Source organism: Ornithorhynchus anatinus, chromosome 6 (genome assembly GCF_004115215.2).
Source record: "Ornithorhynchus anatinus isolate Pmale09 chromosome 6, mOrnAna1.pri.v4, whole genome shotgun sequence".
Classification (NCBI taxonomy): Eukaryota; Metazoa; Chordata; class Mammalia; order Monotremata; family Ornithorhynchidae; genus Ornithorhynchus; species Ornithorhynchus anatinus.
Window position 1 is genome coordinate 23,291,358 of NC_041733.1, and position 14,100 is coordinate 23,305,457.

Consider the following 14,100-nt stretch of genomic DNA (forward strand, 5'->3'; position numbering starts at 1 on the left):
TATGTCATTATTATTATTAATTCAACAAAGAAAAGCACCACAGTGTGACACCAACAAGATAAGCAGCAGTTCAAAACTCTGGCAAATAAACATTCCTCAGTCTCCTTATTGTTCTGGTCAAGGCCATCCTTGACTGAAAGGCAAAAACTTTCCATGGGAAAATTCTGTATTTGTTAAACCTGTTGGATTATCCTCAGTCTGCCACACTGTAGCCATGGATATGCCTGCCTGCACCCAGATCCTCATGAAGGGTTTTCCTTTTCTGCCGGAGGTTCAGGGGAAGGGGAATGCATTGAGAAAAGAGGGGAGGAGAGATATTTACTGCTCAACCCTCTGAGCCACCTCCTGTTCCAGTACTACTGAAGATGACAACAGTTTTGGGTGTTCTGTTTTTAACCAGTCCTTTTTCTGGACACCCGGAAAAGCAGTATAATCATCACTCTGCATGAAGTTGCCAGTTTCCTTTGAGCAATGTACATAGTTTGTGGTGTCAAAAACTGACCCAGGGAGTTCTAGTCATTTCCATTTGGTCTCCCACTAGATTATAGGATATTTGTGTGCAAAGGTCACGTATACTAACTCTACTGTATTCTCCAAAGGGCTTAGTACCACACACAAACCTCTCAAATACCATCCGATGATTAATCCCATAAAGATTGCAGGTTCGATCTGTCACTTCCATGTACAGTTCCTATTCCTGTAGTAGGGTGGAGACCAAGCAAGTGAGGCAACTGCTCTGGGCTTTGGGCCACTTGTGCCCCCACGTGAATGGAAAGGAGCACAGCTGCCCAGACCCTCTCCTCTTCTCAAAGCAACCCCCAGTTCAATTCTCTATTTACTCCCTAGGCATTCTTTTAGGTTTGTTTTGAACAAAAAGATCATCTTCAACTCTGGCTGGCCCATTCATTTCCACAAATATCTGAAATGATATTTAGAACCAACCTGAGGACTCTGGTGCCAATTTGCAAAATTGAGATTCGAGCCATCTTGCTAAAACACTCGGGAATCCGAAGATACAGACCTCCTCCCATCAGACTATTCGGAGGGAACAGAGATGCTAAAAAATTTTGCCTGGATTCCAACTTGAACCCTGCATAGGCCCTTTGGAAAGTTACAAAGCAGCCAGTGACTAACCCTGAGATGGAATCCACTGACAGAATATGATCAAGCAATAATAATTTACTCAGAAAATATTTACTTGAAGCGAGATTTACTTAAAGACTGGAATCCAAAAGGGAAAATCTAAGAATTAATCCATAAAAGCAGAAAATGCAGCTCTCATTGCTATGGCTAACCTTCCCAATAAGCCCTGATTAAACATTAAGAAGGGAGTCATCCAGCAGAAGCAGAACCCAGCTACCCATAGCAGCAGGGCCAGAGGGAAAAGAGACTGAAGCTCACAGAAACAGGGGCTATGCCAACAGACAGCACAAGGAATCCAAGATTATTCTCTTATATTTCACTCACTAGGCTCAGGCTGGTGATAATAGATCCTGACAAAGATGTGACCAGAAGGAACAGCTATTTTTCAAGTGGGAACCAGTACAAATTTGTGCATACCACTATTAAACATATACTAGAGTATATACATTTCATTTAAATCATTTGTACTAATCGATTTTTAATGGAATGATACTGTTATTTGATTTTGGGCATCTCTGAAACTTGGGAAAGAAAAATACGCCTGAGATGGGAATGGATGACAAGTCAAGGATCAGAAAGGTTAGATCTCTCCAAGATTCACTTTAGCTGAGCCATTATTAATAAAAACTGTATACCCTGTGGCTGCCCAATACATTTGGTGACTGACTAATTTATTGAATGAGTGTTTCTCTTTCCCATTTCAAGAAGAAAAACACCACTAAGTGAACATGCATTTTCAGCACCATGAGCACCTTTCCTGTGGTTTAATCATGTCTGCCTCAGACTCCATAGCCACGTTTGCCCTACCAAAATTCACCATTTTGGACACCTTAATCAAGTCAATCAATCAATCATATTTATTGAGTGCTTACTGTATGCCCAGCACTGTACTATGAGCTTGGGAGCATATAACAGAAACGGTCGAGCCTTTCCCTGCCAGTAAATGACCTACAGCTCTTCTTTTCTCCAGCAAGTACCCTTACCGTAATGCTCAACATTATTTCCCCCCCATCCTTTTTGCTAAATCACAGTCAAATACTCATTCAAACATATATTCCAGAATTCAGTCACTACTCTGCTTGCCAAAGATCATTTCATGAAAGTATCTGAAGCTGTACTTGACACAGAGGCTTTATTGATCTCCAAGGCATCCGCTGTGCTTCCCTGGGGCATGGCCATTATAAAATACCTACTATAGCCACTGCCAAGTCATAGGTAGAGTACACACTCATGCTCTTAGTGACTAGGGTACGGCTGACTTCAAAGTTCCATTTCCTCTGAGCTCTTTTTCATAAAAAACAACCTATCCATTTTGCCCCAATTTCAGCTGTTTAATGTACAAATGTTGATTACATATAGCAGCCTTCTGGCTGCCAACAACCAGGCCTTAACTTCCCTTCCATAAACTAAGATCAGAGCTTCTCCTTGTCTGAAGTCATGACTTCCCAAGGAGAGGGCTTTCAACTCTACCACAGCAGCTACTGAAATGCATGTTTTCACCTGAAGAGCAGTCTTTTCTTTGTAACATTCATCAGTAGATTTGCTATAATTCCTCACAGAACAAGCTGCCCATTGGTGCTTAGTAACCAAGAGCTGCATCACGTAGAATCAAAAACTGGCCATCATGGCAGCCTCCTCGTATCTTGTCTCCAAGCCCTCCCCCGGAGCCCTAATCACTTGCCTGTTTACTTGTTTTGATGTCTGCCTCCCCCCTTCTAGACCATGAGCCGACTGTGGGCAGGGATTGTCTCTGTTGCTGAACTGTACTTTTGAAGCACTTAGCACAGTGCTCGGCACACAGTAAGTGTTCAATAAATACAACTGAATGAATGAGCAACTCTAGACTTCCTCTATGGACTGTTCATTGTGGGAAGGGAATGTGTCTACCAACTCCATTATATTATACTATCCTGAGCGTTTAGCTCAGGGCTTTACACATGGTATTTATCTCAATAAATACCACTGATTGACTGATCAACATGTCAACCTTAGTGATGGTGAGCCATTTCAAATTTTTAAAAAATGATATTTAAGCACTTCCTAGGTATCAAACACTATTCTAAGCACTGGGGTAGATAGAACTCAATCATGCTAGATACAGTCCCTGTCCCACATTAGGCTCACAGTCTAAGTAGGAGAGAGAACAAGTATTGAATCAACTTTACAGTTGAGGAAACTGAGGCCCAGGGAATTTAAGTGCTCTACCCAAGGCGACATAACAGGAAGTGGTGGAGTCAGGATTAGAACCCAAGTCCTTTGGCTCCCGGATCCTTGCTTTATCCAACTAGCCCACACTGCTCTGGATTTGCCCCAGCCTGTTTCCGTTCCTTTCATCCTGCTCCCAAGAGCAGTGCCCCAAGCAGGAAGCAGTGAGTGGTGCCAGCAGTGCCAGGGCATCGGCTTTCCATCAGAAATGCTAAGGATCAATTCCCAGGAGCAGCCACAAAGGTGCCACACCACAGGCAAACTGCCTTTGCTCCACAGGTCCAAAAGGGCAGCATCAAGGTGACAGGGCTCAATTGCAAAAAACACCCCTGGGGGTCAGGCGATTGTTAAAACCATAAACCCCATTAGAATGCACTGAGCACCCAGGAATACCGTCACAGACAGTCAATCAGAAGGCTGATTGGAAGTAACTCTCTCTCCAAGTTCTCCCTGGGGAAAAAAATGAACTATGCTGATACCCTGGACCAGGATTTACAATCAAAATAGTGAGTTACAATATGATTCTCTGCTCTGTATGATCATACAACTAAACCCAATGATGAATATCTCCAGATCTCACTGTTAACAATTATAATAGTAGTATTTGTCAATCGCTTACTGTGAGTCAAGCACTCCTGGGGTAGATACAAGCTAATCAGGTGGGACACAGTCCCTGTTTCAAATGGGGCTCACAGCCTTAATCTCCATTTTCCAGATGAGGTAACAGGCACAGAGAAATTAAGTGACTTGCCCAAGGTCACCCAACAGACAAGAGGTGGAGCCAGAAATAGAACCCAGGTCTTCCTGACTCCCAGGTCTGTAATCCATCCACTAGGCCATGCTGCTTCTCACTGTTATGGTAGTAAATTCAGGCTTGGAATAGCAGCACAGTCTGTGTATTTTAGCAGGGGAAAGACATGGCGACTGACAGCCTATAAGATGACTTATTCATGCTAAAAGCCTCTCAATAAACCAGAAACAATGGTTTGGAGACAAAGGGAAAGAAAGATGGAACTAATCTGGACATTAAAAACACTAATATTCATATCCCTAAATACTAGTTTATTTCCTGCTGAAATATTTAACTGCTACTGCTTAGACATATGACAAATGCACATACTTTTCACCCCACATCCTTCAAAAAGGTACAATTTCTTCAGGGAAGAAATGGAGAAACCGGGATTTGTAAAACTAGATCAAAATTAGACAATCTAGGAATGGTCTGGTGGTATAAAAATCAAATTTTTACCAATTGGCATTTTGCAGGACCTTTTCATACTTTGCTAACAAAAGTCACTGGGCCTACACGGCAGTAAATAAACAGGTCCCTACTGCTTTGGAAGAGATATCGCCTTCCAAAAAAGCCTTACTTTCGGAGAATGAATAACTTTACATTACTGTGACCAGTCAACCAGTTACAGGCATGATAATCCCAAAATTTCAGGGATTGACACCCTACATTTGAGTCCCAAAGGAATTTAAAGAAATTGATTTGCTTGCATCTGAGCTGTGGGGAGGGACCTCATGGGGAGGGAAATGTGTTCCCATATTGGCAGGATGGCCCAAGGCATTGGTGCCAGCCGTAGGCCCAATGTGACACGACCCAAGACAGCACTGCCTTTCCCAACCTGGCAACAGTGGCTGTGGGTGACCAGGCCTAATGCAAAACCACGACCTAGGAGTCAAAGAGTTGGGGTTCTAATTCCAGCTCTGCTATTTGCTGGCTGTGCCACCTTGGACAAATCAATTAACTTCTCTGGGTCTCAGTTTCCTCATATGCAAAAGGGGAGTTTACATTCTTGTTTTTCCTCCTACTTTTAGACTGTGTACCCAATGAGGGACAGGGACTATGCCCAATCTGATTATCTTGCATCTACCTCAGTGTTTCGTACAGTGCTTGGCACATAGTAAGAGGATAATAAATGCCATTTTTTTAAAAGTCTCAAGTCCTGGGTTCTAATCCCGCCCCACAACTTGCCTAGAGTGTGACCATGGACAAGTGGCTTAATTTCTCTCCGCCTCACTTTCTTCATCTGCAAAATGGGGATTCAATATTGTTCTCTCTTTCCCTTAGTCAGTCCCGTGTGGGACAGGGATTATGTCCAACTTGATTATCTTGTATCTACCCCAGTGCTCAATTCAGTGCTTGATGCATAGGATATACCTAATGAATACTGCAATTATTGTCATCGTTATTATTATGCTTCTATCAGGGTAGCCACAAAGAAATGAGTGTCGAGACAGTGGTGGTTGAAACAAAGGGTATTTCCTCTTACTCCACTGTCCCTCACCCATTCTATCCACTCTTCCCATCTTATCTCAGGTCTCTCTCCATTTTTCTTCCTACTCCCTATTTCACTCTTCCTTTTCCTCCTGTCTCCAACATTGCAATCTTTCCAACTGCACCCTCTTTCCTCCCCAACTCCATCCTGACTGAGGTGACTGTGTTTCTTAGGTCCTGGGAGAACTGGAGTCACTAGATTTACAACAGGCAGACAAGTGACCATTTAGAAAAAAGGGAATAATTTAGTGCACACAGTCTACAGACATTGAAATCTCAGCCTAATTCCTTCTGTAACAAAAGGAGAAAGGCCACTGGTGTTTTTGGTCACAATTTAAAATGGATTCCCATAACACCAAGTTGGGCTTGCATAAATATAGAGCACTGTCTAAGAGGCCTAAGAGGTCAACATTGAGGAATAGTTGGTATCTGAGGGTGCCAGGTGGCATAGGGCAAACAGCAGAGGACTGGGGGTGTGTGTGTGTCACACAAACACAAATAGCTAGGCTTCTTTCCACTGAGACAGGCCACATCTTCACAAGTGCTCCGAAACAGACTTTGATGCTTTTCTGGGTCATAATTTACAACTGGAGCAGAGGGCAGATTGAGTCCCTGGTCCAGTTCCAATTAGGCCTCATGACTGCTCCCACCAATGGGCTCGTCCACTGTCAACCATTCCAGCTGAAAATTCTGGTACAACCTACTCTGATCGTCCATTTTACTGACCCTGTGAAGACATGTTTCAAGTCACTCCCTGGGGGTAAATTAAAGCATTAGGGAGGAGTTACGTTGGAACAAAAAGGATCCCATTTAGGGTATAACTTACAAGACACTCTCTTCAGACCCAAACCACTGAAACTTCTGGTTTCACCCAACAGACACGGCCTACATTAATATCACTGCAAATCAATGCTGTAGGGAAGAATAAACCTGTGTGGTGAGATGAGTGAATTCATTTCTAGCAAAACAAAAGGATTCACTCTCCAGTACCATTTCTTCCAGAGATTTATTCCAAATTGCAATGAAAGTAAAAGTAAACTCATACCAAAAATAGGGGGTGGGAGAGAGGGCCAAGACCTTTAAAAATAGCTGAGATGGCATCTTTTCCCGCTTGGCCTGTTAAGAACAAGCCTTATCAGATGGTGAGGGCTGGGGGGGTGGGGGGGTTGCGGGGAGAGGGGTGCATGCAAGTCAGGTAAAATCTTGGCAGGGAAGTGCCAATCACCCAGCAGCCTGAGGAGGACAAAGGAAACCTCACTGGCCCCCGGCCTGGGCATCAGCACTTACTGTTTCACTGGTGTCCCATTCAATAGTAATAATTGTGGTGGTATATGATGAGTCCTTACTATGTGCCCAGAACTGTACTAAGTGCTGGGGGAGATACAAGATAGGTCAGACACAATCCCTGTTCCACATGGAACTCACAGTCTGAGAGAGAAATGGCACTGAATCCCTACTTGGCAGATGAGGAAACTGAGGCACAGAGAAGTTAAGGGACTTGGACAAGGTCACACAGCAGACAAGTGGAAGAGGTGGGATTAGAATTCAGGTTCCCTGATTCCTAGGCCAGCAATCTTTCCCCTAGGCCACGCTGCTTTTCATTCTGGATGGTTGGGTCTTACTTCCACCTTTGGTTCCAAGCCAAGATATTTAGCCTTATCGAAGGGGGTTTTCCAGCCACAATTAATTAGCTATTAATCATAATACCCCTTTCTGTGTGCCTCTGCAGACAAACTTTCAGTGACCCATATACAAAGGATGTACAACATGACAGAGTGAAGATAAAAGACCTCCACCAAAGGAGCTAGTGAATAAACATAAAACAGGGTATTAATCTCATATCTGGCCCTAGCTATAGTCTCTTTAACACTTTGCCTTACCTCTAATTCCCTCCTGAACACTTTCCTTTGCATGTTGGATAGACACTGGGGAAGGATAAACATTTTGGTAGCCAAATTACCTGGTATACCTGAACCAAACTTGAACCAAACTCAGATTATGTGATCACAATAACAAGTGAAAGAGTTCTTGGGAATTCTTTAAGCATTGAGTTATACCAATAATATTATTATACTATGATTTTAGAAATAATTAATGATCAATAACTCATTTTATGATCAAATAAGATGAGAAGCAGCATGGCCTTGTGGATAGAGCACAGGCCTGGGAATCAGAAGGACCGGGGGTCTACTCCCAGTTCTGTTATTTGCCTCCTGTGACACCTTGGGTAAGTCACTTATCTTCTCTGTGCCACAGTTACATCTTCTGTAGAATGGGGATTAATACTGTGAGCTCCATGTGGGACATGGAATGAGTAGCAGCTTCATTAGCTTGTATCTTCTCCAACACGTGGTACAGTGTCTGGGACACTGTAAGCGCTTAACAAATACCATTAAAAAAAACATTAAAAAAAGCCAAAAGGAGCAGAGTCAAAGTGAAAGAAATTTCCTCTCCTTTTAACTCCAACTCTTTACAATACTAACGGGCATAAAGATTACTTTTTAATATTAAATGCAGAGAGTATACCCAGTTTATTTAAATAAGCAAATGATTTGTTAATGATTTACTTATTATCCAGGTTAAACATTTACCAAGTCTTAAACCAACAGCTTCAATATGCACTTTATAAGCCAACATCTTCCATATTTCTTTTCTGTTTTAAAGACCTTGATTTCTCTTTCCTGGATAAAATGGAAAATGAGGGTGGGACATACTGCCAAGAGACCACTCAGCATATCCTTGAATGTTCCCCTCACTCCACAATCCAAAATCTCTGGATGAGGCAAAAGCTAAATAGCATTCTATAAACAACCCTGTATGCCGCACGACGAAATTATGCCATAGCCACTGCCATTAACTTCCACTATCTCTAATGAAATGACAACTTTATTTTAATCAACCAATCATATTTAGTGAGCATTTACTGTATGAAGAGCACTGTATTGAGTATTTGAGAGAGTACACGCTTGGGAGAGATGGTAGGCGTGATCTCCGCCCAAAATATCCAACTCTGAATATGGGCAATTTAAGAAGATAATTTCCTCTCCCAAATACTTTAAACACTCCTAAAAATATTCTCAACACACACACAAACTATTTATGGTAGTCAGGCTGTAAATTTAAAAAAACACATTAATCATTTAATTCAAAATATCTGTTCCACACTAGGAAGCTTTCAAAAAATTTCAAAATTGTTTTCAATTAAAATAAAAAATTTTGAAATTGAAATGGTTTGCTATCATGAAGCCAGAAATATGAAGGAATGCACACAAGTTGCTAGTAAATAATTTAACAAAATTAACCTTCCTGAAGATTCATGTAGAAACCATTTCTCTATTCCTTAGTAAATTGAAAGAGAAAACATCAGGTAACGTCAACATGCAAATGGCATGAGTAAAACAATGTCAGAAAGTTGGATAGGCTCCAATCACTTATTTTATTCTGACTTGTTTCATCTTTTTTTCCTACTTCACTTCTCCCGTTACAAAAAAAAAAAGAAAAAACCTCGATCCTGGAATCTTCTCAGTTTCAGAATTATTCTGCACATTGAAATAGATCAAAGTGTTGAAAGCTTCTCTAAAATCATTCACGTAGGTTTGGCACTAAATTTTACTCCATGCCCCCATTTGCAGACTATTCGAGCTTCAGGCCTTTGCAAAATGCCGCCCGGTACTCAGTACACAGAACTTTGCTCCAAAATCTGAAACTGGCCAGCAGACATTGCAGAGAACACATGGTACCAGCACATTTGTTAAATAAGCAAGTTAAAAAGAATGTCAAGTTCTTCCTTTATTCGATTGTACTAACTGCCCATTTCAGTGACCTGGGCGTAACGCAATCATGATTTGGAAATTCTAAAATTAATGATTTAATTATGCAGAATGAGACTTCTCTCTGATTTTATTTACAGTCAGGAAATTGACCCATCCCTCCTGCAGTGACAATCTCTCCTAACGACCCTCACTTTTCAGTGATTAACCAAAACCAGCACCAGATGCAAAATGGATTTGCATACAGGACACAAATACTTCTCCTACACCGTTCTTTTAATATTTGTTGCAAGAGCATTGTGATTCTTCTAGTATCTGAGTCAAGAAGAATGAATCAAATTTGAATGGGAGGAGTTCCACCAACCTAGTCTTTAGCCAGAATAACTCCCCACACACAGATCACATCCCGTCCGAAGGGAAAAACAAAGTACTCGTACATTATTACTATGTTTATAGCTCTCATTTCTCCAGATTCAATGATTCAGAAAGTACAAGGCAATGAAATGAAATGAAATGTTCTGCGTGTCTAAATGGGCCTCACCTTTAGAGAATCAAAGCAGGCGATAACTCGACCATTTTCCACATGGCAACTTCTTGATGGATGGGCAAACTTGCACTCTGCATCAGATCGAGAACAAGTACCTCTCTGAAATTCTCTACATACTTCTAAAGTCAGCCATTTTGTATCACGAACCAGGGAAACGTTTACAGCCATATTAAAAACAAAATTAAATGCAAGCAATCACACCCTCTTTTAGGACAATATCACTGCTGATTTTTAAAAAGGGTAAAAAAGTGAATTCAAGTTAAATGTGAATTGTTGCTTTGGTAAAATTTCTATTCATCAGCACTTAGGTTTTCATTTAAGTCAAATTGTGTCTGTTCAAACAAGAATTCAACATAAAGCCAATCATAAAATAGAAATCTTATCAGAATAACTCAAAATCAAATTAGAGGCCAGCTCCTAAAAGTGCAATTGTAGAAGTTAAAATATTAAGTGTTATATTTTGTGCCTCTGCCGAAGTTACTTGAAAATAACTGGCAGACTTTCAAAAGAATTCTGTGCTCTCCAGTTAATGGTTTCAATTATTCTTGCAGAAAGCATATGCTGCTGGCAGCGCTTCAGTGTGTGTGGAAGGGTCTCGGTCCTTGGGGATAAAACTTTTTCCTTCTTATTTCTTGCGTTTAAAAAGTAAGATTCGTAAGCATTACAACGAGCGCAAAGATGTTGTAATTGTCAAAAAAAAAAAAAAGAGTATTTGCTACATACTCGGGGGAAGGAAAATGGCTGAGCAAACTGAGTGAAAAAGAAAAAAAAAGGATGGATGAGTTGCCGTCAGGGTATGAACTGCAAGCAACGCCAAATTTAAAAAAAAAAAAAAGAGGGGGTGGAGGGAAAGAGAGGCAGCCCTAGAGAGAAATCCAAGCAGCGGTGGCTTCAGGAAAGGCACTTTTCAGCAACCTGCAGAAAAAAAAAAAAATAGAATCAGCTAAAACAATACAATTTCCTCTTTTCAAACTCTAGTTTTAGGGCTTTAAGAGAAGCAACTGTACCCATTTAAAATAGGAAACCTCTAGATACTGACAGTGCGGCACAGTGCAGTCAGCCATTGTAGATGAAAAGGGCATTTCCCACATGGAGCTGCGCATGGTAAGAGGAAGCAACCAATTAGATTTACTGTTGCAGCAGAAGTCTGGGCAGCAGCCCAATAAAAGAGATTGTTTCATACTGATCTAATCTGGCAGACATTCATTTTTGTGCCCACTGCACAGAAAATGCCTCAGCCTGACGCGCCGGCCTCTTGTGCATTCATGATACCTCTGTGTTGTTTCACATTTTCAGAAGCTAGCTGACTTCACTTTGGACAGGCGGCTAATGTGATCCAGTTCAGGGCTCATAAACTAGCTTTTGAACCCCCAGAAAATAGGAATGGCTAAGAAAGTGTACATATAAACAGCGGGTTGGGGGGGGGGGGTGTGGTGTGTGTGTGTGTGTGTGTGTGTGTGTGTGTGTTTTAAACAGAACTGTTGGTGGCTCTGTGCCACCATCAGAAGGCAGTGAGACAGATATGGTACGAACAAGAGAAGAGTGGAGTACATGAACTGTAGGATGCCTTTTGGACAAAGAAAAAATGATTTTTGTTCTGTTTTCATAAAAGCCTTAAAACATTTCCTTCTCTTTCTTCTGTGAAGGGAAAATTCTGACGACTCGAAAGAAGGGTATTGGTTTCAGCACATACCTAGAAGGGCTAAAAAGTTTTACCCAGAGTTTGGTCACATATTAACCATTGGGCATCCATCTGGGAGTTTATTTAACCCAGTGTTAACTGGTAATTTCCACAACTTAGAAACAGGAATTAGGTTTCGATTGGGATATCTTAGGACATCAATCCAAAAGCAAATGCAACACTGAATGTCACAAGAAACAAACTAGTAGCATTTTAAAGGCTGAGGAATACTAAAACATTTTGATTTATGTGTTCATTATGTTACCCATGAATAGAGTTTCAGAAATTTTAAAGAGGGTCTTAACTTTCTTCTTGCACTAATTTCCAGTTGAGTTCCTCTTTCTTAAAAGTGAAGTTTGGGGGGATTGACTGTTCGAGATTTCTTTGGTCCATTTCTGGACTTAGATTAAATGTCACAAACAGAAATAAAAGAGAAAAGTAAATATAAATTATTCATGAAAGATGCTATCGGTTTAATTCAAGTTTACTCTCCTGTACTAAGCTGAACTGAAAATGGACTAAATAAAGGAAATGTTTAAAAGCTATAAAAGAAAATAGTCACATTTCTGGACTTCTTCCATTGGATATCTGTTCGGTTAATGGTGACAACGAGTATAGCTATATTAAAACTAAAATGACCCATTAAGACGCACTTGAAAAGAGATTACAAAACAACCGACATTGTCTTACAGTAACAAAGTGAAGATCTGGGAAAAAACAATCCCAGGAGGATCAAGTTTTTTCCCCCAGCTGCAAATGGGGAGAAGCACACACAGAACAGGAATAGGTCTCTCTGGTTCTCACAAGCATGCTGAATTTATGCTAGGATGGGAAAGGATGGTACTTTTCCAAGTGAATCGTAATTTCCTGGGGAGGGGAATTTTGGACCTGAAACCCCCTCCTAAACTCTGAGCACTCTCTAATAACAACAATACTAATGATAATGGTAGCTAAGTGCTTACTATGTGCCAAGCACTGGGATAGATACAAGATAATCCTTTGACCAAACATGGCCAGCACATGCAGATGGAGACAGGCATTGTTTAGAGAGATGACTTGGAAGGGGTTGGGTGGAGCTTCTGAAGCGAGCTGACACAGGTTAAGTGTGGGTGGGGATGGGATGAAACTTTCTTAGCAATGCCTCCGAGAAAATTTCCCCAAGGCCACAGTAAGCTGACTTGGTAAAATGGACAGCGTTTTTCCACTTCTCCTGTCTTAGAAGGAATAACAACTTTCTTCTGAGCCAGAGCTGTCTGCTATGTAACAGCACTCCAATTGGCTTTAGTTACTAACTGCAGAGAGCCTGAATGACACAAGCTCTCTCCGACCTTTTATGAGAGTTAAATCCTTTGATGAAGGATATGGAAAAATCGCCACTGCTTGGCCTTTATGTAGCTCGTCCTATTTGAACAGTGTTTTACGATATTCATTACCTTAAATAAAAGGTTCTATTTTTTTTTGTCTTTTCTACTGCCCATTTTGCTGATCAAGATTAAAACCCTCTTGAAAAATCAAGGGGCTTAGTTCTGTGGGGGCCTGGGGCAAAACAAAGACACAGTATTGTGATCTTTCCTTACACATGTGCTATGGCTTTCCATCCCAGAGGACATTACAGAGTGCATGCTCTTAAGATGGAAAAACGAGGGGAAAGGACACGAAGCAAAAGAAGGAATTAGTAGTGAAGGGGAAAATGTCTGTCGTCAACACACGGTAAATTTGGCTCCCAAAGTAAACTGACTCCCTAATGCCATGCTAGGGGACTAACTCAGAAATAGCAAACCAAGCACTTTTAGGTCAGGCACACCACTTCTCACAGTTACTTGAGTTTGCTTTGGAAAGTCTCAGCTTAGTGCCGACTGAATCAGATTGTCCTTAACTTCAGGAGACTCAGAAGAATCTATGAGATCCAATCTGGAGGTGGCTTCTCTTGGGGGAACAGAGGAAGAGCGTCACCAGAACCCAGTGAACTCAATGACATGACAGAGAAATCAAGTGCTTCCCTTTTAGGAAAATCCATAAGGTGACCCTAGGTTTTGAAATAGACCTCTGAATCCCTGACTTTCATATCCCATGTCCAATCTCTGAGTTCAGGAAATGCTAACTTTATTAGGAGTGGGATGGTAGGCATGCAGGCTTAGCATGCTCACTTAAGGCCGTAAATGGCCAAGACACCAGGAGCAGCCTCACCTGGCCCTACTCGTTCATCCGGGAAGCCACAAGGACTGGGTCAGTTCAATGGGAAAAGGTGATGAAAGTGGTCCCTCCCAATCCTGTGTTGCCTGGCCTCTCTGCTCCCCTGGAACCACCCACGGCAAGTCACTCTCCCTGGGCAAGAAAGCAGCTGTCATACCTCAATACGCAGCAGAGCCCTGCCTCGCCGCACCCCACTGAGCAGCTATCACTGGAGTTTCCCACTGCCCAAGTGGGGTTACTCCCAGTATGAGCAACCGTCTGGAGAGAGGAGCTGCCATTG

General features: G+C 41.7%; 1 protein-coding gene across 10 annotated transcripts in view; it reads right to left on the bottom strand.

Annotated features, from left to right (window-relative positions):
• MBNL3 (muscleblind like splicing regulator 3) overlaps positions 1-14,100 on the bottom strand; it is a 157,683-nt gene that overhangs the window by 90,893 nt on the left and 52,690 nt on the right. For all 10 annotated transcript variants that reach the window (XR_003760470.2, XR_003760469.2, XR_485922.4 and 7 more), the window contains exon 2: positions 9,941-10,861. Coding sequence is in view for 6 of the 10 variants with exons in the window: in XM_029067323.2 (XP_028923156.1) it covers positions 9,941-10,114 (174 nt within the window). In the remaining 4 variants the exon portion in view is untranslated. The remainder of the gene's footprint in view (positions 1-9,940; positions 10,862-14,100) is intronic.